General features: G+C 36.8%; 2 protein-coding genes across 2 annotated transcripts; both read right to left on the bottom strand.

Moving 5' to 3' along the window:
- Positions 1-1,377: 1,377 nt before the first annotated feature.
- Positions 1,378-16,967, bottom strand: oma1 (OMA1 zinc metallopeptidase). Its single transcript, XM_026233723.1, has 8 exons — positions 16,227-16,967; positions 15,807-16,035; positions 15,399-15,572; positions 14,254-14,361; positions 12,497-12,625; positions 10,447-10,521; positions 8,670-8,819; positions 1,378-2,269 (listed from the first exon to the last, which is right to left on the bottom strand). The coding sequence occupies exons 1-8, from the start codon at positions 16,589-16,591 to the stop codon at positions 2,018-2,020; spliced, it is 1,482 nt and encodes a 493-aa protein (XP_026089508.1). The 5' UTR covers positions 16,592-16,967; the 3' UTR covers positions 1,378-2,017.
- Positions 16,968-17,828: 861 nt separating this feature from the next.
- On the bottom strand, positions 17,829-25,991 carry mysm1 (Myb-like, SWIRM and MPN domains 1). Its single transcript, XM_026233722.1, has 20 exons — positions 25,904-25,991; positions 25,455-25,527; positions 25,257-25,327; positions 25,073-25,138; positions 24,576-24,648; positions 24,364-24,462; positions 23,710-24,148; positions 23,413-23,626; positions 22,794-22,924; positions 22,579-22,682; positions 22,398-22,475; positions 22,166-22,251; positions 22,003-22,057; positions 21,459-21,509; positions 21,260-21,334; positions 20,988-21,176; positions 20,768-20,900; positions 20,504-20,609; positions 19,833-19,890; positions 17,829-18,932 (listed from the first exon to the last, which is right to left on the bottom strand). The coding sequence occupies exons 1-20, from the start codon at positions 25,960-25,962 to the stop codon at positions 18,615-18,617; spliced, it is 2,478 nt and encodes an 825-aa protein (XP_026089507.1). The 5' UTR covers positions 25,963-25,991; the 3' UTR covers positions 17,829-18,614.
- Between the last annotated feature and the right edge of the window lie 1,218 nt (positions 25,992-27,209).

Genomic DNA, 27,209 nt, shown 5'->3' with positions numbered 1-27,209 from the left:
GGTGGCCAAGCTGTGGTGGTCAAAAAGATCCAGATTGACCAATATTGTCTACTAATTTAATCAGGTCCCCAGAATATTTTTGGGATACCTGATCCACACCTACACCACACTTGCTCACCATTTCTCCTAGTAAACTCATAAACTCCTTGTGTGGCCTCAGTGGTTCTTCTTCTGTGAAGATGCACTATAACCAGCCCAAAGTCCAAACATATACAGAGTCATAAACATCAACACCAACTTGACATCTTTCAGTGAGGTCTTCCTCAGTCGGTATGGAAATGGCTGGTGGGTGGATGAAAGGACAAATACAGCCATTTGCTCCAAAATCCACCCAGTAAGAGCAAGTGCATCACTGTTCTCTTTCTCTGCGGTGCATTTCTCCTCCTCGTTAGAGACCTAGAGTGCATCGTCACATTTGTCTGACAGACAGAAACATGTTGCACTTTACAGGCACATCACTCTATAAAAAGTGGCCTCTAGGGAAGGAAGCGCCAGCAGCAGATTGGCTGGCTTTATCTCTACTAGGTTGGATGTTTTATGCTCTTCCTTTGAAAGTAAGCACAAATTAAATAGTTTGAATCCTACCTGTAAAATCAGATAAAGATTAATGAAAATTATAGCAAACAAACAGGGGGTATTTTACTAAGAATGGATAGCCCCCACTGATAATGGCCTTTATTTGCATGCATGGACTAGGTTGTTTTGCGGCTAAAGAATCACATAAATCGGATACATTATGAGATTCATAAAGGGAGGGGTCTCGAACCCTAATCCTGGAGAGTTGTAGTCCTACAGATCTCAGCTCCAAACCTATCCAAGATTTTCAGGTTTACTTGATAATCTGAAATCTGTTGAAACTGAAGTCTGCAGGATGGGAGCTCTCCAGGAGCGGGGTTGGAGATCCCTGCATTATGAAAATGAAATGGTTATGCAACTTATTGCTGTGCAATTATATAATGTATAATTAAACCAAGTACCAGTCACTTGGTTTAATTATACGTTTACAAACACTATGTAAGGTGATGTAACATCTACCATTGCTTGGTGAAATCAACTAAATGTGTATCTGAATGACTGGGAGTTTTGTAAGATGATGAAATAATCCTCATGCAGATTTCACACAAAATCCAGTTATTTTAATACTGCATAACTGGAGGTTTCACATGAGGGTTAAAAGACTCCTACACACAAGATTCCCTCATGTTCAGAAGTTGCAAATTTTCCACATTGACCAATTAATAGCTGCTTGGTTTAAGAGACTTCTGTGCGAGTGATGCTTCATGCATCACTACACTACTGACAATGGAGAATAGACATTTTCTGTATGCAAAATGTCCCAGCTAATGTGACCGTGCCTTTAAAGAAAATGCTGGAGAAACAAGACTGGTAGATTCATTTATCTTGTGCATAATTACAGTCATATTCTTTACATTCATACTATTCATTCAGAGTGCATTTAAAATAAACTCAACACTTGTCAAGAACACAAGCACTGGGCTCATTTAGCGTCAGCTGGCCATTGATACATCCTCTTAATAATGCAGTGTGTCCAAAGCTCCACACAGCATCAAAGACAGGGACATTAGCTGCTATGCAGCAGAGTTACATTACATCCTGGAACCTATAGGGGACATTAAAGCAGAGGCAGATGTTTGATGAATAATGTACTGTACACCATAACGCATTCAGCTTCACAGGGGTCTTATGCTAATAACATCATTAAAACCAATCAAAAGCCCATTTATAATTGCTCCATTATTAACATGACTGCACTGCCGTGGATGCTTGGAGGAGCATAAACTCGAGCATCACACACAAATGATCTACATACTCCCACTTAAATCATCTCACAGACTAACTGACATGGGTATCAAAGAGACAGCTAATCAAGTGGATCAAAAAAGTGCCTGGTTCTATCCACGACCCTCTTAGGCCTTGTTCAGAGCTACTGCACTGGAAAAAGAGAAGTGAAAAGGAAAGCTTGAATTTATCCCTGTCAGTCATGTTTCATCAAGTCTCATTTACTAAGCAGAGTGGATGTGGCCAGCACTCCCCCCCGCTGCGGCTGAGACCCTTGAGTCAGGACAGGAGGGGATTGAGGGAATGGCAACATGACTCCAGCTCTCTCCTTCTCATTCTTTTCCTCTTGTGCAATCTGTTCTTGTTTTTTGGCATTGTCCAGAAGCAATTTAACAGCCTGGTGGAAAACGACACGGGGGTCAGCTTTGGGGAGGGCAGGACAGTCACAGCTTGCGCGGAGCTCCAAAGCCTATAACACAGAAAATGACACTAATTAATGAAGATGGTTTTAAGCTAACGTACAAACCTTCCAACTCTTCATCTCTACCCAAGTGACACTGCTTTTTAAGGACTGATGGATAGATGTATGGATGGATGGAAATAGTGATATGAAATCTGGATAGAGGGATGGATGGATGGATGGATGGACTGAAGCTATTCAAAAGATGGATGCATAGAAATAGTGATATGAAACCTGAATGGATTGGAAAAAATATTATAAATAAATAAATCTAAAATGTTTACATTTCTTTGCCAGCATGCTAGCAGCTTTCTACACTCTGTGTTGTCTGACTAATCCAACCGGTAAAATAAAACGGTTATGGTATGTTGTCGATAGGGTTGTGACAGTGAGGAAGTTTTCCCACCGGTTAATCGATGTGTGACAACAACCATAATACTGTTGGTGCAGAAGGCGTTCACCTTTTCTTTCCTTTGCTTTTAAATAGCTTGTTAAATCTGCATGCACATTTTACTTTCACTTTCAAATAGCGGCAATTCGGCATGAAGCAATTGTTTGTTTCAAGTTCGTTTGAATTTTCCATCTTTTCCTTTGCTTTTAAATAGCTTAAAAGCACCATGAGCATTTTACTTTCACTGTCAAATTATGTTATAGGGCAGGTTATGCCTAATATAAAATAACAAATAACTTACATAAAGTTTAAATATTTATAGAAAACTGGGAATAGGCTAAGTATGCATGTATAATATGTAGCCGAATAAATAAGAAACGCAGAACATTTATTAGCAAAACATACAAGAAAGCGTGGAGGCATGGCATACACCTTGGTGTAAAAAGAAAAAGAAAAGACATTTAAATAAAATCACGCAAAAATTTGAATTAAGTAAAAATCAGCAAACAATGTGGAACCAATTAAACAAGAAACTAATGTTTAAAAAAAAAAAAGTCAACAGGTTTTTCAAAATCCAAAATCTTGCCAAACAGGTGATTTGCATTTAGTTTTTAAAACTAAATCATCTGCCATCATCCGTCTCACCTCACTCTTCTTGTCAGTCTCTCCTCACTGGAGAAATTAAATCTGATCTGTGATGCGACTATTGTCCGGCACACTGAATTGAGCAGCCGCATTCAGTTTTTAATTGTAGTGTCTGTACTGAATTAAATTATTTTTATTACTATAAAAAAAATCAAAACGACGGTGGGATTTGGTGCCACGGTGGACGAGTGACGTAACCGGTGCTGTGGCTTAACACAGGTATCACCGTCAGCACGGTCTATCACGGCAAGCCTAGTTTTCCACACATTATGCAGACAGTTGCATTATTACTTTCACAAGCAGTTTCTCTATCCGACCGACCCCCTGTGTGAGACAACAATATCACAAATTCCCCACAAATGTGGCTTGTTTGGGAGGGTTACAAGAAAAAAAGACACTCCTCAAGAAAAGCCACAAGCAGTAAGACACACCTTGAAAATTTGGAGGCAGATGAGTCTAAAATATAATTATATTGATAAATATATCAACCAAAATATCAGCATTCCTCCAGTAAAGCATAGAGGAGCAGGGACTGGAGCACTTGTCAGGATAGAAGGAAAAATGGATGGGCAAAATACTGTCAAATTCTTGAGGAAAATCAGCTGTCCACTGCCAGAAAGTAGTCAATGGGAAGAAGGTTTACCTCCCAACATGACTGACTCAAAGCACACAGAAAAACTGAGAACACAGTGGCTGAAGGAGAAAAAAGTGAATGTCCTTGCATGGCCTCATCAGAGCCCTGATTTAAACCCCATCTGTGGAATGACTTGTCGACTACTGTCCATAAACACTCACCATCAAACTAAACTGAACTTGAGCAGTTCTCCAAAGAAGAGTGAGGAAATATTGCAAAGTCTAGATCAGTGGTCAGCAACAGGCGGCCCGCGAGCCAAAAGCCAGATTATTTTGATAGCGCCTGGTTCTGAAATAGATCTGTGATGACAGCAACAGTAACTCACAATCAGTTCGTCTTTACTGCGTTTGCCTTCAAAATAAAAGTACGAGTGTTTTTGCAGCAATGTTTTATTTTGAGATGAACTGAAAACTGAAAAGTTCTGAAAGACATTCAAAAGAGTCTGTGTATCGCTAGACACATCTCTAAAATAGCCGTCATGAAATGTGTGGCATGAAAAAAACTAACAGTGAACCTTTAAAACGTAAAAGTAGGCTACGTCAAAATTATTACAGTAAGTTAGGCTCCACTGTGTAACAAGTAAATTAAAATGATACTCCCCAACAGACTAAAAGCTATAATTAAAGCAAAAGGTGGTTCACCATAATTCTGACACATGTGGGTGATCCTTTATCCATTCAGTCAATCTGTTGGAGTAGTTATTGAATGGAAGGATTGATGGATGAACACCGACCAGGATATCTTCTACATTAAAAAAATCCAGACTCATTTACAAAGACCGATGTGACAAAAACACGGCCCCTACTGCGTTTTGTCTGTGACCTCTGAACTATGACCTCCATTAGGGGGTGATGGAGAAACATCCCTCATAACACTGGATCAATAATGCACTTTAAAACACGAACAACCAGCACAAACACAAAGGACACTTCATGTCAAATAGTTTCTAGTCAAATTATTATTCTGCCCTGGGGAAAACATATTAGACTGAGCTGCTAAATACGCACTCAAACCAGGAAGACGGGCAATTTTAAGCAACACTGCAATGTTTGAAAATCAGGCCATTAGGGAAAGTCTACAAAACAAATTAAACTTGGTGAAAGAGTGACTGCAACAAAGATTATTGAGGACAATTACCCAAGAGGGACACGGCAATTGCATGCTTACCATCAACGAGAATCAGAACACTTTTAAAAAGCATTCTTCAAAACTAAGAAGTATTGATTTTACAAATAAAAAACAAAACCGTTCTGTCTGTATATATAGTTTACTTGGAACTACTAAGTTATATGAAACCCTACAAGCAGGTATTCACCCAACTGACACACATAAAACACATCATGCCACTGGAAATCTGAACTTCGTCAGACAAGCCACTCTCAAACAGACACTCTTACACAAAGGTGACCACTACCAAATCCACTTGTATTCCTGAATAAGGCACCGGGAGATAGAGGGGAGTCCACACACACTCCACTATGGTAATTCTCAATAGCAGGCACACAGACGACGAGTCTCCATTGGATCAGGTTAAAGAGGGTGAGAACAGAGATGGAGGGTGCTTTAGGGTAACTTTTCCAGAGCAGTAATAGCCTCCACTCAACAGAATTCACATGCATTATAGTTGATGGACAATTGGAGTCCTGGCCATCTGCTCTTTCTGTGTTTGAAGTGAGCAAGTACACAAGCAGCAGGACTGTTAAGAGTTCAAGCTCAAGGTTAAGTAAGGCCCCTGCATGCCACTTAAATACATTCATGCATACTTCCACCGCAGCTTAGCATCGTATATTAAACCGCCATTTTGTAGAGCTATGGTGTGTGACGGAGAGAGAGCATGTTTCTTGTAGATGGCTGTCCATAGTGCTCTACAGTTCACTCTATAAACAGTATGTTAACGTGAACTCTTTGTTTAAAGCAAGCGGTCAAGAGTTGGCCCCTGCTGGTAGATACAGTAACTACACCATCTGCCTTTCTCTGCTGACGGCTGTAGCTTAAAAGTGTGAAAAATGATTTATAATTTCCCATCTGCTTCCTAACATCACAAGATACTTCCATAAACATTACACTTACACACATCCAGCACAGGAACATGTACCAACATCACTTTTTTTTTTTTTTTATTCAGAACATAAGCATTACTACTAAGAACTTAATATTATTCTGTAACAATAAAAACATTATTTACAAAACACTTTTTATCAATATTATTATTATTATTATCATTATTATTATAATTATTATCAATATTATTATTATTTTTAGCAATAATAATATACTTCTGTTCAAATGACTGAAAGAAAATAATATCTGAAAGACCTTATTTTTATTTTGAAAGAAAATACAAATTATTACTTTTCTTCAGCAAGAATAGAATAAATTTATACAATTTCTATTCTACAAAGCAAACTATTAAAAAATTATAAGTTTTCCAAAATAATAAGCAGCAACACTATTTTCAGCATTGATAATAACAATAAATGTTACTTGAGCATCAAATCAGCATATAAAGATTGATTTCTGAAGGATCATGTGACACCGAGGACTGGAGTCATGATGCTAAAAATTCAGCTTTGATCACAGGAATATATATATATATATATATATATATATATATATATATATATATTCACAATATAACAATATTTTACATAAGTTTTTACCGTATTTTTGATCTAATAAATGCAGCTTTGGTGAGTATATATATATATATATATATTTTTTTTTTAGTCTTACCAACTCCAAATGGTAATGTATTTACTTTGCCAAAATATTTCCATAAATGTTTTGTGTTCATTTTTCTTTCTCATATGAGAATGGAAAGATTTCGCATTCTATGCATTTTCCACAATGCATCCATGTCACCAGACACAAGTGCTGATCTGTATATGTTAAGCAAATGAAGCTAGTCTTGGGCCGGCAGCAGAGCAGTAACAACAGCGGGATCACATTGTGCTTTCACACCAACAGAGAGGCTCTTAGCAGAAAATCAACTCATTATTTCCTTCAGGAAATGGCCTTAACTTGTAAAATGATTACCTTGAGTGCTCCACTGAGATTTAATGCATACAAATAATTATGAAATCTCATTTCCAGGAGGGATGGGTCATATTTATATCCAAATTGTGAATAATTTATGCCGGGCAAGTGGATAGCAAACTAGTGCAGGTGACACCTGGACTATAAACACTTTCTTGTTCAGGGGTCTTGCTGCTATTTTATGAGAGGAAATCAAGGGGGGATTTTAATGCGAGTTTGATTCATACTCCACAAATCCCTGTCATGCATTTCATGCAGTGCACTATATATCGTGATGTGCTGCATAAATGGCTCACATGGTGAATTATTTAGCCTCGGCCCCTAATGAAGGCTTTATTCTGTGGTTGCGAGTACTGATCTAAGGATTCCACCATTTGCATGTTGAGTTTTCTGACATCTCTGCGATTCATGGATCCTCCAGGCCTTGTCATGGCTCTTGAGTTTTCTTCTCCCCTCCAGCAGATGAGCATTTATCTGTTCATTTCCACTATGAACGTGTTCTGAGGCATGTGTGTAGAGGGTTGAGTTTGCTCCAGAGCAGAGGGGTCTCCAGACGTCTTGTTAGTTTTGGTGCGGTCTGGATTTCAGACGTGTCTGCGAGGCCTACGGTGTGTTTCTGATGGATACTTTTTAAATCAAGAGAACAGTGTACCCAGAACATATACCTCAATTTAAATACAGAAAACAGCTCTCCCGTGAAGAGCTAAACAGTGGTCATGCTGAAGGTGATTATCAGGTTTAATACAAACTTATAAAGTTCATTAAGGTTGAGTGCTACAATCATTAAAGACATACCAAAACACTGACATTCGGAAATTAATCTTCATTCTTATTTCTTTTCTTTTTGTCATTAGAGTAGAAATGCAAAACAGAAGCTTTTTCACTAGTGGTCTCAGACTTTTATACACCAGTGAAGGTCAAATTATTTTTACACAGTCAAATGCTGTTCATTAAGGAGAACTAGGAGCACTATTAAAAAATGAAATTAAGAAATAAATAAATAAATATATATATATATTTTCAAAATGTTTTGAATTGTCAAATATACATTTAAAAAAAATTTTTTTTTTTAAATATAAGATAAAAATACTAACAATAACTGTACATTAGTAAGGCCATTTTAAATTAAATTTTATATTATTATTAAAATAAATTATTATAAAAAATATCAGTTTATTATTAGTTTTATGTTAAATTTTACTAGATTTTAAATATTTATTAAATAATCTTTAATATTGAGTATTTAAAATAAACTATTTGGAAATGTATTTATTTACATGTAATTTTGTTGTTGTTGTAGTTGTTGTTATTTCATGATTATTATTTCATTTTATTTTTAAGCAATACTTTTAGTCCTATATGTTTGCCTTTTTTTTTTCTTTTTTTTTTTTTTTTTTTTTTTTAAGAAAACTGAAAATTACGAGGAAGGACAGAAAAAAGTGCTACTGGGAATGCAAATGAGAAATGATGCATTGGCACCAAAGCTTAGAACGGTTAAAAACAAGTATGCTAGGCCACGGCTTTGATGGTTCTTTCTTTTAGATCAGTTCCTTAACCATCTGAAAATGTTGTTACCATCTCAGCCATCAATTTAATGCTATACACCACCGTACATGTTACGGTTTGCATTTGTGTGATAAGATTTCACTCATCTAACATTGATGGTGTCTAATGATGCATGTATTTGCTTTTGCGTGCTTTACCTCAGGGACGAGGCGGTCCAACTGTCTGACACGGTTTTGGTGGGAAGGGTGTGTGGACAGCCACTCGGGGATGGTGGGTTCACCTCTCAACTGATCATAGATCTCCATCTGCTGCCAAAACACTGGGCCTGCCCTCACGTCAGCACACGCCTGACAGAAACACACAGCAATCTCAGTAAATACACATACACAGACGGTTGATAAAGCTGTGTCACCATCAAAGGAAGCAAACAAGGAGATGACACACACACACACGAGCGCTCGATGCTCTGGACACGTCATCAGCCCGAGCTGAGAGCAGGCTGGATCATGAACAGCATGACTCATGACTAGTCTAGCAAGCCTCGCACCGTTACCGCAGCACGTGCCAGTGTCCTTCACCCAGCCGGCTGTGGCAGGCCGGATCTGAGCCCGTTTACGAGCAGCAGGCGGCCCGTTATTACTACTAGAAGAGGTAGAAGGGAATCAACGGTTTCTCCATAATGATGCCAAGCATGAGATCAGGAGACATGCTGTCAGGAAGAGCACTACACCATGAATCAGAGAAATGGCTTCCTTCATGCAGTTTGTAAAGAAACAGTGCCATCTAGAGGTCATGTAGGATACCGCTTTCACACTTTTAATTTATCCTAGTAATAAGAAGTTACTAATTATTACTAATACAACTTTTATTTAGAGTGACATATAGGTGAAGTGTGTAATTCCTAAGTATGCCATGCCTTTAAAAGTGAACTTGTTTGTAATTGTAGTCAAGTATATATGGAAGCCCCATAGAGGTCATGGATTATTATTATTATTCTTTCATGTGTTCTCGTAATCTCCACAATTGTTTTCTCATGATGTCTGACACATCATCTGACAGCAGCACTAACTGACTTACCAAATTAAATAATAACATAACTATTTTGACAACAAGCTGTCCTATATATATATATATATATATATATATATATATATATATATATATATATATATATATATATATATATATATATATATACACACAGCCTATCCTACATAACGAGAAAAATAAAAATAAAAATCATATTTTTATTTTAAATGGATAAGGGAGATAAAGTGGGTTGCATCCAATGTGCTCTAAAAGATTTTAGAATAATTATGAATTCTCTGTTTTTAGACCATTTAAACGTTAATTACACAAATTAAAGGTTTAGCACCCCTGAAAAAAAAAATCTAAGTATTGTATTGTAAAATAATGTATTGTATCACATTTATCAAAATGCTAATTAATTTACATAATCTACATGAAACGAAACCCAAATCCCAAACCCTAGCTATAACAGTTTTTGTTAACTGAAACTAAAACTATTAAGAAAAATTCAGTAATTTAAACAATGCTGAAATAACATATTAATAAACACTAGTTAAAACTAATAATGAATAGAATATAAACAATACTAAAATAACACTGAGCTATAAACAGCTTAAATCATCTTCATTTAGTCCGATTTCCTGATCAGAAAATGCTGTTTTTGTCAAGTTTGAGGATTTTTTTATCAAGACCGACACAGACGGTTTTCAGAAAATGATTGATAATTCAGTTATGGGGTGTAAAACATGCTCAATGCCGAACATCTACTCGCAGCTATTCTTCTGAGACACAGCACTAAGCTGCTTATCCATGGATTGTAATTTATGAAATATATGAGCTACTTACACTGTGAAACTTGTCTTATAGTGCATTTTAGGTGGACATTCAATACGTGTTCCCTTGGATTAATAATAATAATAATAATAATTATAATATCTGCAGTACCTTTGCAGCCAGCTTCAGGCCGACCTGGTCCGCCTCTGCCTCCAGCTTACGACTGAAGGGCCGGTCAAATAAGAACTACAACACAGAGAGGAGACAGAGAAAATCTGCAGTTAAATGAGCTTTTCTGACAGAGCACACAGAAGACGGACAGAATAAAGTGACCCATATATGGAGAACAAAATGACTCGGAGATAAAAAGCCCATCCATTAAAATGTCATTTATTTTAAAAGTAACAGGAGAAAGATGATAAAAAACAAGGAAAGAAAGGGATGGAAATATCCACATTAAAAGGAGAGCAAGAGAGTACACAGTATCTTAGAAGAAAACACCATAAAAAAAAAAAAGTACAATTAAATTGAAAGTGGGCCTTTGTTTCGCACAGCACAGTGATTCAGAAAATGCTAATTCAATATCCATTTAGAGAACAAATAAATGTAGCTGAATTTTAACCAACCTCAAATTGAAGTCCTCAGAAACCCAAATAAGATCTCCTCTGAGATACTGTTATTGTTTTTCAATGCTGGCGAGAGAGTACTTGAGAAGGTTTCTTTCAGCTCGAGCAGAGGAGTTTAATTGGTAACGTTTAAAGGGTCTTTTAGGGATTTCAGAATCAATATTTAAGGAGTGTTTGCATCATTGATGGACAAACCCAACCTAAACTCACTCCCTTAAATGTCTTATACTGAATTCTGAACAAACTAATAGATATATATATATAAAACATGAGACTCTTATCGGGCGATAAAAAAAATAATCGCCATTAATCTATTCTCAAAGTTGGGTTGGGAGCTGGATCTATACTATGCGAGCTATGATGACTTTCACCTTGATGTTTTAGCGCGGATGTATATCTAGCCAAATTGCACTGTAGGGGGCGAGAACAAGTCTTCGAACCTGTGTGTATGCCTACTGTGAAATTACCACATCAAATGTGACGTGCTAACATGGATGCAGCTGAAGCTGCCGGGTTGTGTCAGGGAATGTTTTTATTTATTTATTTATTTATCTCGCCAACCTCGCCAAGACGCACACCTGTTTCACACATAATCCGTCTATGGTACGTATGCAGTCCGTGTGCGTTACATATGTGGTGCAGAAGCAGCACGGACTCATACTCATTGTGCTTTCACACAGGACGCGTTTGCAGTCCGCTACTCGGTACGTGAACCATCGCTGCACTGCTGCAGATGCACCGCTCCTGGAACGCACTGACGGACCGCAACCGCGTGAACGCTAGAATCAGTTAACATGGGTGTGTAAAAAAAATATGAAACGCATACGCACTGCAGACGGATTATGTGGGAATTAGTTTACAGCTTTCTCAAGCACTTTGTGATGCACCACCTAGCTTGAGAAACCTGTTCTAAAAAACTTACTTTTAGTCATTATTTTATTTGGGTAGCACACATATTCTGAATGCCTTTAGCAGAATTCTAATGAGCCATTTTAATCTAGATTAATCTAGATTAATTTCAAGACTACAGTGAGATTAATCTAGATTAATTTCAAGACTACAGTGAGATTAATCTAGATTAAAAAAAATAATCTTTGCCCACCACTAATATATATATATATACAGAGAGAGAGAAATAACTTATAATAAATAAATTCATACTTTAACTTGTTTGTTATAATAAATTCATACTTTTATTCAGCAAGGATGCATCAAATTGATCAGAAGTGTCAGTAAAGATGTTTAAAATGTAAAAAAAAAAATTCATATTTCATATGAATCCTGCACTTTTGACATTTCTTTAAAAAAATGTCCTCATATATTCTAAATAAATAAATATATCTGTCTGTCTGTCTGTCTATCTATTCACCTACTCACACACAAAATATACAAATGTCATATTATTAAATTATAATATGTGCAAGTATTTTCATAAAATATATATATTTTTATATATTTTATGTAAACATATATTTACATTGGTTCGGGACTAGCGAGATAAAGGGCCGGAAACAGTGGAAACGTGTTGAAAGAAGGCAGATTATGAATCAGTTGAAAAAAAAGAGAAAGAGAGAGATCGTAAGGTCCTCCGTCACCTGCACTAGTTTGCTCTGTATCCAGTGTCCCAGCACTGCAAAGCTGTCCCGAGGACAGATCGCCCAGATCGCCGTTAACAGGATCAGAGACAACAGCTCCACCACGTGAGACAAACTGGCCTGCTCTGCCTGAGAAAGAGAGAGAAATTCACTATGGGCTTCTGCTTTTGGTGATTTTGTCGTTTATCTACTTTGCTACTGTAATTTGTTTGTAATTCTGTGTTGAGAACCTTTTGTTTTTCACTCTTGCTAAGCAGCCCATTCGTTGACAGCATGCCCAATTAGGAACAATGCAGAAAAACAAACGCGCGTTTAATAAAGAGAGACATGATGAATCACACTGAATCATAATTATGATACACACTGTATTGAAAGAAGGGCAACAGATATGCCAAAACACGTGTCCATGAGTGGCCGGCTAAATGCCGCAAAGCAGATTTGTTGGGTAATTACACCAGCTTCATGGTCATACAGTCGCATGTGATAATAAAAGGTGTTGAATTCTGAGATTATGTATTTCTAGTGATATGTGTAATGAGGAAAAAAATTTATAAAAAATGTAATAATTTTTTTACATAGTAATACAGAGTAAAAAAAAAACTGCAGAAATTAAAAATAAATACATAATGTGAAGAAACGATAACATTTTTTATTTTTTATTTCTGCTGTCAACTAATTTTGGTTTGGTCCTCACACAAAGCTATCGCATTAAAAAGACTTCAATAGCTAAAGAAAAAAAAAACAGCAAACGAATCATAAGTGAGACTTTGAAGTATTGTCTTTCGACAGCCAAGGTGTCACGGTACTTCAGTGTGGAAAAGAGCTGCTTGGACATTTTGTGAAACATCTTCTTTTGAAATAAATTTAGAAATATATTTTCTTTTTAAATCCTAATTTTCTGTGATGACAAAGCTGAATTTTCAGCAGCATCACTCCAGATTTAGTGTCACATGATCCTTCACCTTTCAGTCTAATAGGCTGAATATGTAAAATAAATGAATCAATAATGTGTCAAATATAATATTGTTTTTCATTTTTCCGGTTTGAAATCTGTTCCAGTGTCTGCCACTAGCTTGTGCAGCTTTGAAATAACAAAGGAAACTCTCATAAGCCTAACAGCATGTTGCTTGGCTTTAAAGGGACTTTTTAATGCCACCGAAAAATATTTAATATTATATATATATATATATAATATTTTTTCCCAGCATTATATTAGTCCTAATATCAGTGTAAGCTCCTTCACGCTAACCAGAGCCACAAGCATGGCATGATGCAACAGCTCCGAAACTAAAACATCCTTTAAACCGATCTCTTAACCGCACCGAGTGCCTCTGAGACAGGACGCCTCCTTCTCTTCATTTAAACCAAGAGAAGAGATGAAAGTAAAACATGACACACGCAAAAGAGAGATAAAGCGAGCACTTGAATCTAATGAAGGGTCTTTTACTCTCTGAAAAACGTTGAGAGACACTGCAAATGAAGTACAAATTTAGTTTGATCCAAACTATAAAGGCCAGAGGCAGTGTGAGGACCCTAGAACCACCTGACAGTGGGTGCAGACATCAGATTATACGTTTACATTTAAATCAAAATGCCCCCAAGGGAGAGATTACTTCGAGAAATTAACACGAAGTTCTTGGTTACTTTACTTTCAGCATAATTCATGATTGGGCTAAAATAGATTTTTAAGAAATGACAAAAATAATGTCCATTGGGGCGTTTCTGTGCGGAGGTTTGACAGTGTGGGCGGGACTTACTGCATGACCAATCAGAGCGTGAGCCATCTCATGTCCCAGTATGAATACCAGCTGATGGATGTCTGCTACAGCCTCCAGCATTCCTGTGAAGATGAAGACATTCCCATCCTGACACACACACACACACACACAATCATTCCAGCTGTTAAATCAGAATAATTTCCTAGTAATCAGTCTCAAGATTTTCTTTAATCATCTGCAGTGAATTAAGAACACTTCTCTCTCTGTATGAAATGCTCAGACACGTAGCTCATAAGAAAAATGTCCAAAACTGTCTGGGAAATTTCACAGACAGGAAATTCAAGAATGAGGGTAGATTACAAAGTATCTTTATATTTTAATTAGGACTGTTAGTCAATTCAAATGTTTAATTTAACCAATTAGCCCACGTGATGTTGTTCAAATTAATTGTAAATTAAATTTGGCCGTGAAAAAATACCCATAAAAGATCATTTTAAGCCATTATTGTGTTAAATGAGAAAAGTATCAAGTAGAGATTACAAAAAGTAGCTTTAGAAATAAATATTTTATTTGATTCAACATAATAAATGTTTAAGATAAAATGGCCTTACATAAACCAAGGATTATAAAAGATTTTTTTAAATAAAAAATATTTTGTTTATACAGAGAAAGTCATTAGAAACAAATCAGTTTGGTTCCCAAAAGTCTTCAAAGTACCTTCTTTTATGTTCCACCCAAAAAGTCCTAAGGGTGAGTAAGTGATGACAGTAATAATTGCTGTATGTCCCTGTAATCATCTTTACCTCCATTACAATCGTCATCCATCTAAACTTTACTGGTGAGATCCTGGTCTGCTTTATTCACCTCATTCAGACTAGCCCTGACTTCATATTTCTTATTAACAGAGGGATGTTTGCTCCCAACAATCGCTGCAGAAATTAATGTTAAAAATATAGTGTTACTTTTCCTCAAAATGCTGTATCAGTGCTTCATATTGTATTTTTTTTTTTTTTTTTTGTGTATGTATATAATGCTCAACATAGTATATGTTGGATAATGAAGAAGAAAGTCTTCTTAAATGCATGCAAACTAAAATTGGCGAGACAAAAGAAGTGAATAAAACAAATGAATAGATTTGGATTATTATTAGATTACGCCTTTGGGTGTTACCAGATGTGACTCACAGGCAAAACAAATGCATTGATTGTGGGGCCGTCCACCACATGGACCGTCCAGGGGACAGAGGAAATCTCAGCAACGTCCTGGTTTCTCTCGGCTAGAACCCGAACCACTTGCTCCACCACCTGATGCCTGGGATCTGACGGAGCGATCAGAGAATCCTTGAACTCCTCCATGTACTGAGAGAGAGAATGAGGGGGAAAGAGGAGCGACAATCCATTAAATAAAATGATTTGTGAAAATAAATGCTACATTTCATTTTGATAATATCCCATAGCACAGGAAAACCAAATTCAGACTAATCATTTTCAGGCACTGGAGCTTGGCTTGCAACTGGATGCAACCAAGAAAATAAGCGTAAATAGACTAAACAAGTTGTGTGGACATGAGCAACTGCACGACTGAGTTCGCACCGCTTCCCCCGTGACCCGAGCCAGTTCCATGAAGTTCTCCCTGCTGAACAGCAGCAGTCGGGTCCTGCCTGTAACTGGAGATTCATCCAGGTGAGTGAGTAAACAGATGGAGACGAAGAACAGCAGTCCTGTCCCTGCTCCCACCAGGTGCCAACGTCGACGCCACGTCCATTCACGAAACAGCTGCTTTTTATTGGGCGGCAGGGCTATCCACCATTTTCTGATGCTCCTAGAGACAAAGAGAGAGATACATGTGAAATAAGAATTTTTTGCATTAAACTTTAGCTCCCCATCACAGAAAACCAAGAACTTCGGTGTTACACGCACCCCATTTACTAACCACAGTAATAAAAAGTACATGTGGACAGTATAAGCCAAGCATTTTTTTTTTTTTTTTTTTGAATGAACAAAAACCCTCACCTGCCCAGTATGATGGCCGTGAGCTTCTGTAGGGGCTTCAGTAGCATCCATATCAAGGGCGCAGGTAAAGCTCTCAGTCTGCCTGAGGTGTGAAACTCGCGCGTGGGCTGAATGATCCGCGGCACCCGTTCAGCTGCAGGTCTGAACGCAGTTATACAGGTGTTAAGTCTTGATCTTGATCTCAGACAGAAAGAAGCAGCAGCAGTGACAGATGAGTTTGTCCTCGTGAGATCAGAGGCACAGAGTGATGCACGGCGGAGAAACAGTCTCTGTCCACAGCATCTGATCGCTGAAGGGAAGCGGTTTGAGGCTCTTATGATGGACAGCATATCAAGTTTGACCAGACGAATACAAATCTGCTCCATTGTCAAAATAAAACACACTAGACATTCAACTTCATTCCCTCGTTTGCGTAATAAATATAGTGATAAACTAAATCACAGTTTTAAGGTTATATGGTCACATTATGCATTTTTAAATCCACGTACTAACTTAATGTCACAAGTCAATGAAAGTCTACATGTAGCAGGTGTGATGATCGAGGGCATTACACTTATTAGACTTTAACCAGATCGCGATTGCTTTCAGTGTTGTTAGACTTGCATTGCTATGACTTCTTAATTATACACGCTAATTATTTATAAAAGTTTATCTGTCTGTTTTGAGAAGTTCTTCATTGTAAAGTTGCCCTCCAAACTCTCTTCTGCGAGATTCACTGCGACAGTTAAATCTCTCCCCCTGCGAACAGCAACACTTCACAATGGTTCCGTCCGTCAGACACAATCATTCATATTTTAACACCACACGATACCTTTTATTGATTTATTTTACTTACCTTCCATGGTTTTCTGGTCATTTTTACCCGCTTTTAGTAGACAATACACAATTACTAACGATCTTTTTCACTCTGCAATTTAATAAGACTTATGGTATATATGGTATTCAAATCTTGAATTCTAGTGTAAAACCCAACTGCGTCGGTGTTTATATGCAAATGATATTATGAAATGCTAAAGTGAATTATGGTACAGCTTTATGTGAAAATTCTTTAACATTTCGTTTTTACTCAAATTGTGTGAATCTTTCTCATAATCAGTGGCTGTTCTAGACTACAGTAATTAGGGTCCAAGCAGGGGCCACTTGTGCTTTCAGGGGGCACACTTTTAAAATGAATCTTACCCATCATCCAGTATTATTTGTTCTGTCTATTTTTACCATTTCTTATATCGCTGCCATATCTAGAAGTAAGGTATAACGATTTCAACTGAAATGAACTTTTCATCATGTTTAATTTCGCAAATAATTTTGTACTGTAATGTCATGGGCATCATGCACTTTTTTTTTGGGGGGGGGGGGTCACGCTTGTCATGTGACACACATCAGTCACTGTAACTTATATAGGCTTGATATAGGCTATAAATGTATTTTTTCCCTCTTTATTCGAAATATTCCCAAACTATTTCATGAATTATCTCGATACTCAGATATGTAAGTGAATGCGTTTTGCACCTTTATAGATTGTTAGTTGATCATAATGGGCAGAGTAGCCCAATACTGTAATCTACGAATAAAAACCCGTATTTTACTGAAGTACCAGATATGTCATGCCATAAAATATTTTAATATGACTGATTTTGCATTTACAGTGAATTTAATAAAAACGTTGTAAGTTACTTGTTATAATACGTTCATTGTATAGAAAGAGATCAAATAACATTTTTCAAAGATTATCATTGACTTCAGTCTAACCAGAGTTCATGCACTCTCAAAAACTTCCATTATAACCACGGAAACTGTTTAAACTGTGCTCTACCCCTGTTCATAATACTTTTATTTATAAACTAGGGGTAATCCAGTTCTCCACCCATGATTCGGCATGCACTTGCACCATGGTTCAACTTCAAGCTGCAGTCCATAAGTTTTGCCTCTTTGTCGCCACCTCTGTTTGGAAACCTGCGATTGCAGCTGTTTGTGGAACGATCTTCCTTTTGTGTGTTGTGCGCCGGCTCAGCTTCAGTATGGATGGATCTAATGTTTTGAGGAGTATGTGTGGCAGGCACTCAGTCACCGCACCGGTGTGGATATTTAACGTTACCATACTTTGCAATCACATATTCTAGCCTACATCTTGGAATATATAAACACAGCACATAGCGTGACTCTGAAACGGTGATACAAACAGAACCATGAGGAAATTTCTTGAACACTGTGATCAAACTGAATTACAAAACATCATCACACTACAAAAAACGAGGAATGTTTTTTTATAAATATAAAAATCTACATGGAGGTTATGTTACAGCTACGATGATACATTTGTTTTCTGGAGTAGCAGATTTCTATGTGTCAAGTTTATCCATTGAGGTAATGATTTTACATTACTATTATTTACACAGTTTCTGTACTGATAGCCTGTGTAACAGGTACATCCTCGTCTTCATTACAGCTTTTAACATGGCTGACGGGTCTTGTAGTGTACAGTTCATCTGGGCTGTCAGACTCATTGGTGGCCTGGCTGCTGTTGATTGGCTCTGAGGAGATGAATGACAGTAACGGAGGCTGCGTAACTGTTTCCTGAAGACGAGAGGAGGAAGAGACAGTCTTGGGGAGAAAGTGTGTGTTAAACAAGGTTTCGATCTGTACCAGGAAAGTCTCTATGTCAGTGTCTGAGACCTGCTCCAAAATCTTCTGAATTGATGTAAGCATCTACGGACAGACAGACAAAATAAATCATTTTGAATTATATTTAAAACAAATAATTGTATAATTTTAATTATTGAGCAGAACTCATTCAACTAACACATACCAATAAATGCATATAAATATTGATTTATTCACTGTGAAATCAATTATTATTGGTGCTTAATCATTAATAAATTGCTTCATATTTTTTGTGAAAATTCTTTTCAGAATTCTTTGATGTAGAGAAAGTTTAAAATAACAGCATTTGTTTGAAAAAATATATATTTTGTAACATTATTAAGGTATTTATAGTAACCTTTTGGGTAATTTCATTTGTCCTTGTCGAATAAAAGTATTTATAAAAGAAACCTTATGTTTTTAATAGTACTTTTGAATGGTAATATATTATGGTTTCTACAAATCATATGAAGAAGCACAATTGTTTTCTAGATTGAGCAGTAAATCAGTATATTAGAATGATCTCTAAGGATCCTGTGACACTGAAGACTGGAGTAATGATGCTGAAAATTCAGCTTTGCCATCACAAGAATAAATTACTTTTTTTTTTTTTAGTTATTCTAAATTGAAATAATATTTCCCAATATTACTGTTTACATTGTATTTTTGATTAAATAAATGCAGCCTTGGTAAGCAATGTTTTCTTTCAAAATGTTTTAGGTAAGCATGTTTTCTTTCAAAAACATAAAACAATCTTACTAAACTTTTGACCAGTTATACGTTTTAAATTAACTATTCAGTTTGACAATGATGCAATGATGATAATCTTGGATATTTGAGAGAATCTAAATAATTCAAATAAACTGTATCACTGTGAACTGGATTAGAAATGACTCAGCAGACAGCTTAAAATCTCAAAATACATCTGCTGTGGGTGCGATGTGAAGTCTAGATGAGATTTATTACCTTTTCCAGGCAAGTCAGAGAAGAATCTCTGCGGAAGAGCCTGTCCATTGGTACACTCCTGAAGAAGAATAAAATATAATCACATGAGAGGTAAGCAAGCTATAAATATATATTTTACAAGTTTCTATTTAAATATATATTAAAACGCAGTTTATTCCTGTGATGGCCAAGCTGAATTTTCAGCATTCATTGTCACATGTTCCTTCAGAAATCTTTCTAAAATGCTGATTTGCTGATGATTTCTTACTATTATCAGTGTTGGAAACATTTGTGTTGTGTAATATGTTTGTGGCAAATGTCCTACTTTCTTTTTCCCAGGATTATTTGATTAATAAAAAGTCGAAAAAAGGACGGCATTTCCTTGAAATAGCAATTTTTGCTACATTATAAATACCTTTACTGTCACTTGTCACTTTATTGATGCTTGAAATAAATGTTAAACTACTATTACTACAAATACTAATACACAATGTTAGAAATACACTACATTCAAATACTCTGAATGTCAAATATAATTTATTTTATATTACTACAATATTATTTGAGGCTATCTTAAGAAAATGTGAATTATGTGCAGCATTATGTATCTTGATATTCCTATTTTCTATGAGTCCTAGCTTCCCTCTCCCAGCCGAAGACGAGGTTGCCCACACATAAAGCACGCAGCTCACCCATGAGACAGCCTGTACTTGAACACCACCCATTCTGCTCTTCTCATCACTTCGGACCAATCAGGATGCTCAGATGAGTACTGGATGTTAAACCGGTATGGAAACCCTAAAACACAAACAACACAAACTGATATGAATTCAGATGCAGCTGTTGTTGGGCTCATTTTATGATCTACACCTATTCTTTAACAATCATGACTCTAGCACTTGCTACAAAGACCATTAAACATTTAGAGAACACAGATAACCAAGTATAAGACTTACTCTGAGGTCCAGAGGGTCCGGTCTCCTCCTGTACCAGCAGACAGGTGGTCTGAGACAGGGGAGATGGGTTACTCGAGTTATACGGGCTGACAATCATCCCGATGAACGGAGCACCTCCTCGAGAGAAATAACTCTGCCATAAAAACAGACAGAGAGGACGTGACACATAAGCAAAGACACCGTCCTAGTCCAACAACAACATAATACAGTGATGCGTTACCTGGTATTTGGCCTGAGTGTCAATGTCTCTGAGAGAGGGGTTGGGGTCGAAGGCTGGATGAGAGTGGTACCAACCAACCACACTGTGACCTTTGACCCCGAGCAGCTCCGAGGCCTGAGTCTGAGAGACAGGGTCCATCTCACACTGCAGACCTGTGCTCAGGCTGTTGCATGGTTCTGCTGCACAGATCTGCACAAACATCAGCAAAATAACAAACTAAGCATCCTGCGGTTATTCTCACAGTATTCTTCAACTAACCAGACTTAACTGACCTTTAACACCTTCTCGTCCTCTTCATATGTTCCTCCTAAAAGGCCAATTACCTCTCCCATGGACACATGAGCATGCTGGGAAAGGATTTGACTATTAGTACAGCATCATAATACTGAGAAATTAATAAAAAAGCTAAAAAAATTTAAAAACATACTTCAGCTTAATTAAATCTGAAAACCAGCTCTACATGATACTCACTATGTCCATGATGATAAGAGCCTCAGCACAAACGATCACTCTGAACGGTTCCTGAGACAAGAACACATAGAGATTTATTTCTATCCAACAAAATTAATGACAGTGTTATTTTATTATCACAGAGATACTATTATAGTTTATTAAAGTTTAAAGATTTTAAAAAATATATATCTATGTAGTTTTTATACATTTTTATTTAGTACATCAAGTTAAACTAACTGAAAATGTGAAATTGCCAACTATCTGAAAATAAATAAGTTATATATATATATATATATATATAATTTATATATATATATAATTTATTTAGTGTTTCAAGGATTCAGAAAATTCCTAATTATGGAATTTAGGTGACAGATGGAACACCTTATATGACTTTTGCTCTGATTTTCCCGATTTACAATCTGGAGAAGTCAATGCAAGTTGCCTGAAGCCAGTTTTCATCTCTAAACACTGACAAAGTACTTAAGATGAAACGATAAACCACGTTTTTATACATTTAAAGACTGATCAGACTTTATTAACATGTAATAATAATTATTACCTCGGTTTCCTCTCCAAAAGCTTTGCATGGAATGAGCTGGAATGGATCAAAAGAGCTGCAGAGGACAAAGACAAGGAAAGATCATTAAAAACAAACTAAGCTATTAATGATGTTCAGTTCTAGAGGTTTAAAGCTTCAGTTTTGTAAGTGAGTGTGTGTTTACCCTCTCTGCTTGGCAAGTTTAGATGGTCTTGGTCCTTTCTTCTTCATCTCCTCTCTCCTGATGGCCAGTTCCTCTGCGCTCAGATGCTGGATGACATTTCATTTTGTAAAAAAGTATAATTTACTGAAATCATTTTTATGTCAATCTTAAAAACAGATTCTGATCATATCAGGCCATAATTGCAATCTACAGTTCTTTCCTGTAGGTTCTATTTCAGAATTGTTTCTCATACCTCATATGTCTGACCCTCTAGATCTTTAGCATCACACCAGTTCCCCCACATGTCCCGAATGCGCCGCTTCCTTGTGCGCTGCAGACACACATTACATTAGAACAATAATTAAATGAGTAGAGAAATGTAAACAGATAATCATCCACAGATAATGATGATGAGAACTGGAACTCTTTCTCACCACAGACTGCAGCCTCTGGGCAAGATGATACGTGTCCAGGCTGTCTTTGTTTTCCTTTAGCCGAGAGCGATCAACCAGCCGCGGACGGTTATAGATCGCCTGATCTGCAGAGGAAGGGTGGGAGAAAGAAAGAAAGAAAGAGAGTTTAGTGAAGGAAATACACTCAAGAAAACAGGAGAAAAATAAGAGAAAACTGACTGAGCAACAAGCATTACCGCAGTTGAAGTTAATGGCTCCAATGAGCTCCAGGTAGGTGTGTATCCGACCGATGCAGTTGACATCCCCACAATTCTTCAAGCCTGGACGCACCGACGTCTTGTTCAGGTATTTGGGTCTACTTCTCCCCCTGAACAGACATCAGAGAAGTCAGTTTTCAAGTTTTTAATATGCCTACAATACCACTCAAAGGTTCAGACTTTAGAGTCAGTAAGATTCTTTTGAAAGAAGGTTGTTTGAAGTTAAAAAAAATCAAAGGATACTAGATCAAAGCATCAAAGAATACTGAAAAAGTTTCCATAAATATTTTAAGCTGCACAACTTTTCTCAATACTGACAGAAAACAGCTAGTTTAAATTGTAATGATATTTCACAATATTATGTTTTTTTCTATATTTTTGATTCAATAAAAATAACGGGCATACAATTAAAATGTTTTTATAATAAAAACAGAGTATAAAAACAAGAAACCATATACAAAACATTGTGTAATTTTTACTGTTTCGTACAAAAATAATAATAATAAAAATGAAAAAAAAAAACACTCAAATAGTTAGAAGGAGAGTCGATGTAAGAACTTGAAAATGTTCCTCAGAAGTGCACAGAATGACGTCTCACCACTGGTCCAGGATGTAATTGCGGATTTTTAGATATCTCTCAGGAGTTTTTGATAAACGTCCTTCAAAGAATTCTGGGATGGCATGCTTCTCCTCATCTGTGATGGTGTTTAAGTCCAATACAAGCTCCTGTTCAGGAACTCTGAGCTCCTCCTCCTCCTCCTCTTCCTGGTCTTCCTCCTCCTCTTCAGGACATTCACCTGATTCAGTCTTATCTGGAGTATAAGAATACATTAGCTAAAACAGCTAAAGCTAATGGGTAACAGAGAGTAAATGAATGTTAGTGATGTCAAGGTACCTGTGCTTTCAGTGCTCTCCTCCTCAGACACGCTGTGTTTGCCTGGACTGTCTGATTTAGAGAAACATGTCCCACTTTGCTCCTTTTGTTCAGGATCAATGCCAGTATGAGTGATGCCAGTGTCTGGATCGCTGGGTCCATCTTCAGCTGTGCTTCCTGATTCAGGCAGAGGGTTTAAAAGTAGGTCTGATGGATGTGGCAGTGGACTGGGTTCTTCTCTGTGGTTGCGCTCTGGGGAGCCTGGGGGCTCTGGCTGGTTTTCAGACTGAAGCCCCTCGTCACTGAAGTCATCAGTGATGTCAACATCTTCATCATCTGAAAGCTGCTCGATGCGCACAGCATTGTTCAGGGCTGAGATGTGAGGCTGGATCGAGGACACAGACGTGGCGTCTGAGGTCACATTAGAGGAGGGCACTTCAGCAGCTGTGTCCGTTTTAGACTAAAGTTCAAACACAAATCAAATTAATATGGTACTAAATGAACATAATCCAAGAACGTGGCATTTACAGTTTCAATTTAGATGTTAAAAATATCCCCTCGGATGTCTATATTTATCATTATTCCTGTTAATGAGTTAATTTAAAATCTGTAAACATCTGAACTGGAAGCGTATGGATTTTCATATGGTAATGTGGAAATGGGATGAAGTCATACCTTATTTTTAAAGTACTGCCTAGCATAGCTCTTCACCTGTAGAACTGACCTAGTGCCGATTAGTTTGGCAATCTTTGTCCACCTGTGGCCAAACTGAGCCTAGAAACCATTAAAAAAAAAAAAAAAAAATTATATATATATATAATATATTCCTTATATGAGAGAGAGAGAGAGAGAGAGAGTACTATTTCCTCTATGTTCAGAAAACATACCAGCCCTTCCTCAAAGAGATCCTTCTCCTCTTCAACCCAACGAGTCTGAGCTCCAGAACTCTTCACCAAAGTCCTTTAAAGACATTCTGAGTCAGTAACTGTACTGATGAACACACACACATTCAAAAGTTTGGAGTTGGTAAGATTTTTTTTAATGACTTTTTTTTATTTTATATATATAAGTTGTTTACACTCACCAAACTATTTGATCAGGAACACACAAACATACACATGTTTTTAAATATTAGAATTAAAAATGTTGGTTTTCTATTTTAATCTATATTACACTGTAATTTATTCATGTGACAGCAAAGCTGAATTTCCAGCATCTATTACAAATCAAAAACTTCTGTGACAATGTAAAAGTCTTTACTGTAATTTTTGCATTCTTGCTGGATTATACGTTTTTACAAATTCTTACATGCCTCAAACTCTTGAACGGTTGTGTGGGTGTTTACATATTCATGAACGTAAATGGATAAAAAAAGGGAGCTCACTTTTTGACTTTAGTCTTCTCATTGGTCCATGCCACCTTTGGTGCTTTCTTACTGGCAAAATAATACCTTGCTTTATTAAGAAAATCAACCACGTTCTCCCACATTCTGTCCATTATTGGATGTGAAAACCAAACATAAACAAACAAGAACTGAATGAGTGTGTTGTGAGGAGTGTGAAGGATACTGTTCCTCCAGCAGCATGCTCTCGATGGCCTGTCTGTTCTCATCGCTGATGGAGCTGTCCTGCGTCCACGGCTGAACACACACAACAACAACACATCACATCCACTTTCAGAGTCTCTCTACACGTAGTGTTAAAAAAAAGTGACAACAGTTTTCATTTTGGGGTGAGCTGGCCTTTTAAGATCCATCTTACTGTTACCATTATACTGCTGTTTGTCTTCCAAGCAGACTGTAAGTACTGATCCTGGAGAATCTCAGCACTGCTCAGGTCGCTGTTAAGAGAGCATGCAAATAATAAAAGATGTTAGTCACTAGTAACTAATTACTGTTAGTGCTTAACAGATCATGTTATAATGATTTGATGCCGAATTTAATGAGCGGATATTGTGTACTATATAGCAGGTAACTGAAGCTCCAGTTGCATTAAACTCGTTTCCTAGCCGATGTTAAAATAGTGAATTCTATTCTAATGCAATAGTGCATAAAATAGTGTAGCTGTGTTCGTTTAACTAGAGAAGTTCATATTAATCCAGTCACTCGTTTTAACATCGCTCCGGTCTCATTTCTGATCATCGGTGAATTCAGATTTATCAAAATACAAGTACACAATATTTTCCAAACAGCGGAGATGAGGGAACGATCTCGTACCCGACTCTTTCATCACATTCATCTCCCTCGATATCAACAACATCCAGCTCGTCTGCCATGTTTGCGGCGGATGTGAGACTGTGAGCGAGCGTCAGAGAGAGCGAGAGGAGTGTATTCGTCACAGCGCCGCTCACTGGCAGGAGGACGCTACTGCTGCGCGTTGCGCTAAATTCAGCAGGTGCATTTTTACTTGAAAATAAGAACCAATTTATATAAGGACGTTTCCTAAGTGAGGATGTGTCCTTTTGAGGTATCAAGGCTAGAGTCTTTCTCACCATTAAACGCTAAAATGTGACAGTCTAGTAAGTGCACATGTTTCTGCCCCTGCGGTCATTGCATTAAAATACTAATAGAATTATAGTTTGAAGAATACTTTATGTTTGATTTATTAATATTTACAGACTTTATACTTATGCAGCACAGGCAATGACAACCATCAGTGGTCTCCCAGTGGTTTGCATTTATGCAACATAGTTTCACATTACAGTATGAGCTTGATTTATAACAAAACAAAACGTCTTGGCTTCAACTTAATTTTTTTTCTTAGTTTCTTTGTCTTGCATAACATAATGAAATGGAACTGCATTGATTCATTTTCATCTCATTTATATTTCATGAATCGGAAAAGATTGTGGGTGATTAAGGGAAGTGAAGGACTTCATCTCTCAGATATGCAGCTTTATAAGAAAGCGTCCTTCCGTTTGAGGAGCGCTCATTGTCTGATCACCCTCAGACTGCCTGTAAAGGGTCCTTCATCAAAGATTTAACGGGTCCATTCCATATCTCGTCGCTGAGTCTCCAGCGATTTGCAAATATATTATCATAGTTGTTGTTTCTCATGCACCACAGTACAGGAGGTGTTGGCCTCCTTCTAGCTCCACCAAATTCAGCACAACCCCTTCAGAACTGGACCCCAACCATCACCCACTGAGCAAAGCATTACCTAAAGTTTTTTTTATTTTATTTTCCTTACCATCATTATTATTATTATTTTCATCATCCATTTTATTTTGTTATGATATATTTACATTATTATATAGTTTTTAATCACTACTAGTTATTTTTTGTTTAATTATGTTATATTATTATTGCTTCCATTGGCAGTGAACGATTTTGCTGTTTATTCTTCATATGCTTATTATTATTTTTATAATTATTTAATATTATTATAGTTTTATTAGTATTTGTCATTACTAGAATTTAAGTTATTTTAATGATATTTTTTCTATATTCAATTATTAATTTTTTTGTACTTTAGATTATTTTATATTATTAAATAGTTTTATTATTTGTTATCATCATTTTA

Source organism: Carassius auratus, chromosome 45 (assembly GCF_003368295.1).
Source record: "Carassius auratus strain Wakin chromosome 45, ASM336829v1, whole genome shotgun sequence".
NCBI lineage: Eukaryota > Metazoa > Chordata > Actinopteri > Cypriniformes > Cyprinidae > Carassius > Carassius auratus.
This window is presented reverse-complemented; position numbering and strand designations above follow the sequence as displayed.

Bases quoted from the DNA above. Each gene is read 5' to 3' on its own strand.
- mysm1 (XM_026233722.1), bottom strand. From the start codon at position 25,962: ATGGCAGACGAGCTGGATGTTGTTGATATCGAGGGAGATGAATGTGAT. The intron at 25,139-25,256 runs GTATCCTTCACA...TAATAAAGCAAG, and splicing joins AGCATGCTGCTGGAGGAACA to GTATTATTTTGCCAGTAAGA. The intron at 21,510-22,002 runs GTAATAATTATT...TTCTTGTCTCAG, and splicing joins CTTTTGGAGAGGAAACCGAG to GAACCGTTCAGAGTGATCGT.
- oma1 (XM_026233723.1), bottom strand. From the start codon at position 16,591: ATGGAGCAGATTTGTATTCGTCTGGTCAAACTTGATATGCTGTCCATC. The intron at 14,362-15,398 runs GTGAGTCACATC...TGTGTGTGTCAG, and splicing joins TCAATGCATTTGTTTTGCCT to GATGGGAATGTCTTCATCTT. The intron at 12,626-14,253 runs GTAAGTCCCGCC...TCTCTTTCTCAG, and splicing joins ACGCTCTGATTGGTCATGCA to GCAGAGCAGGCCAGTTTGTC.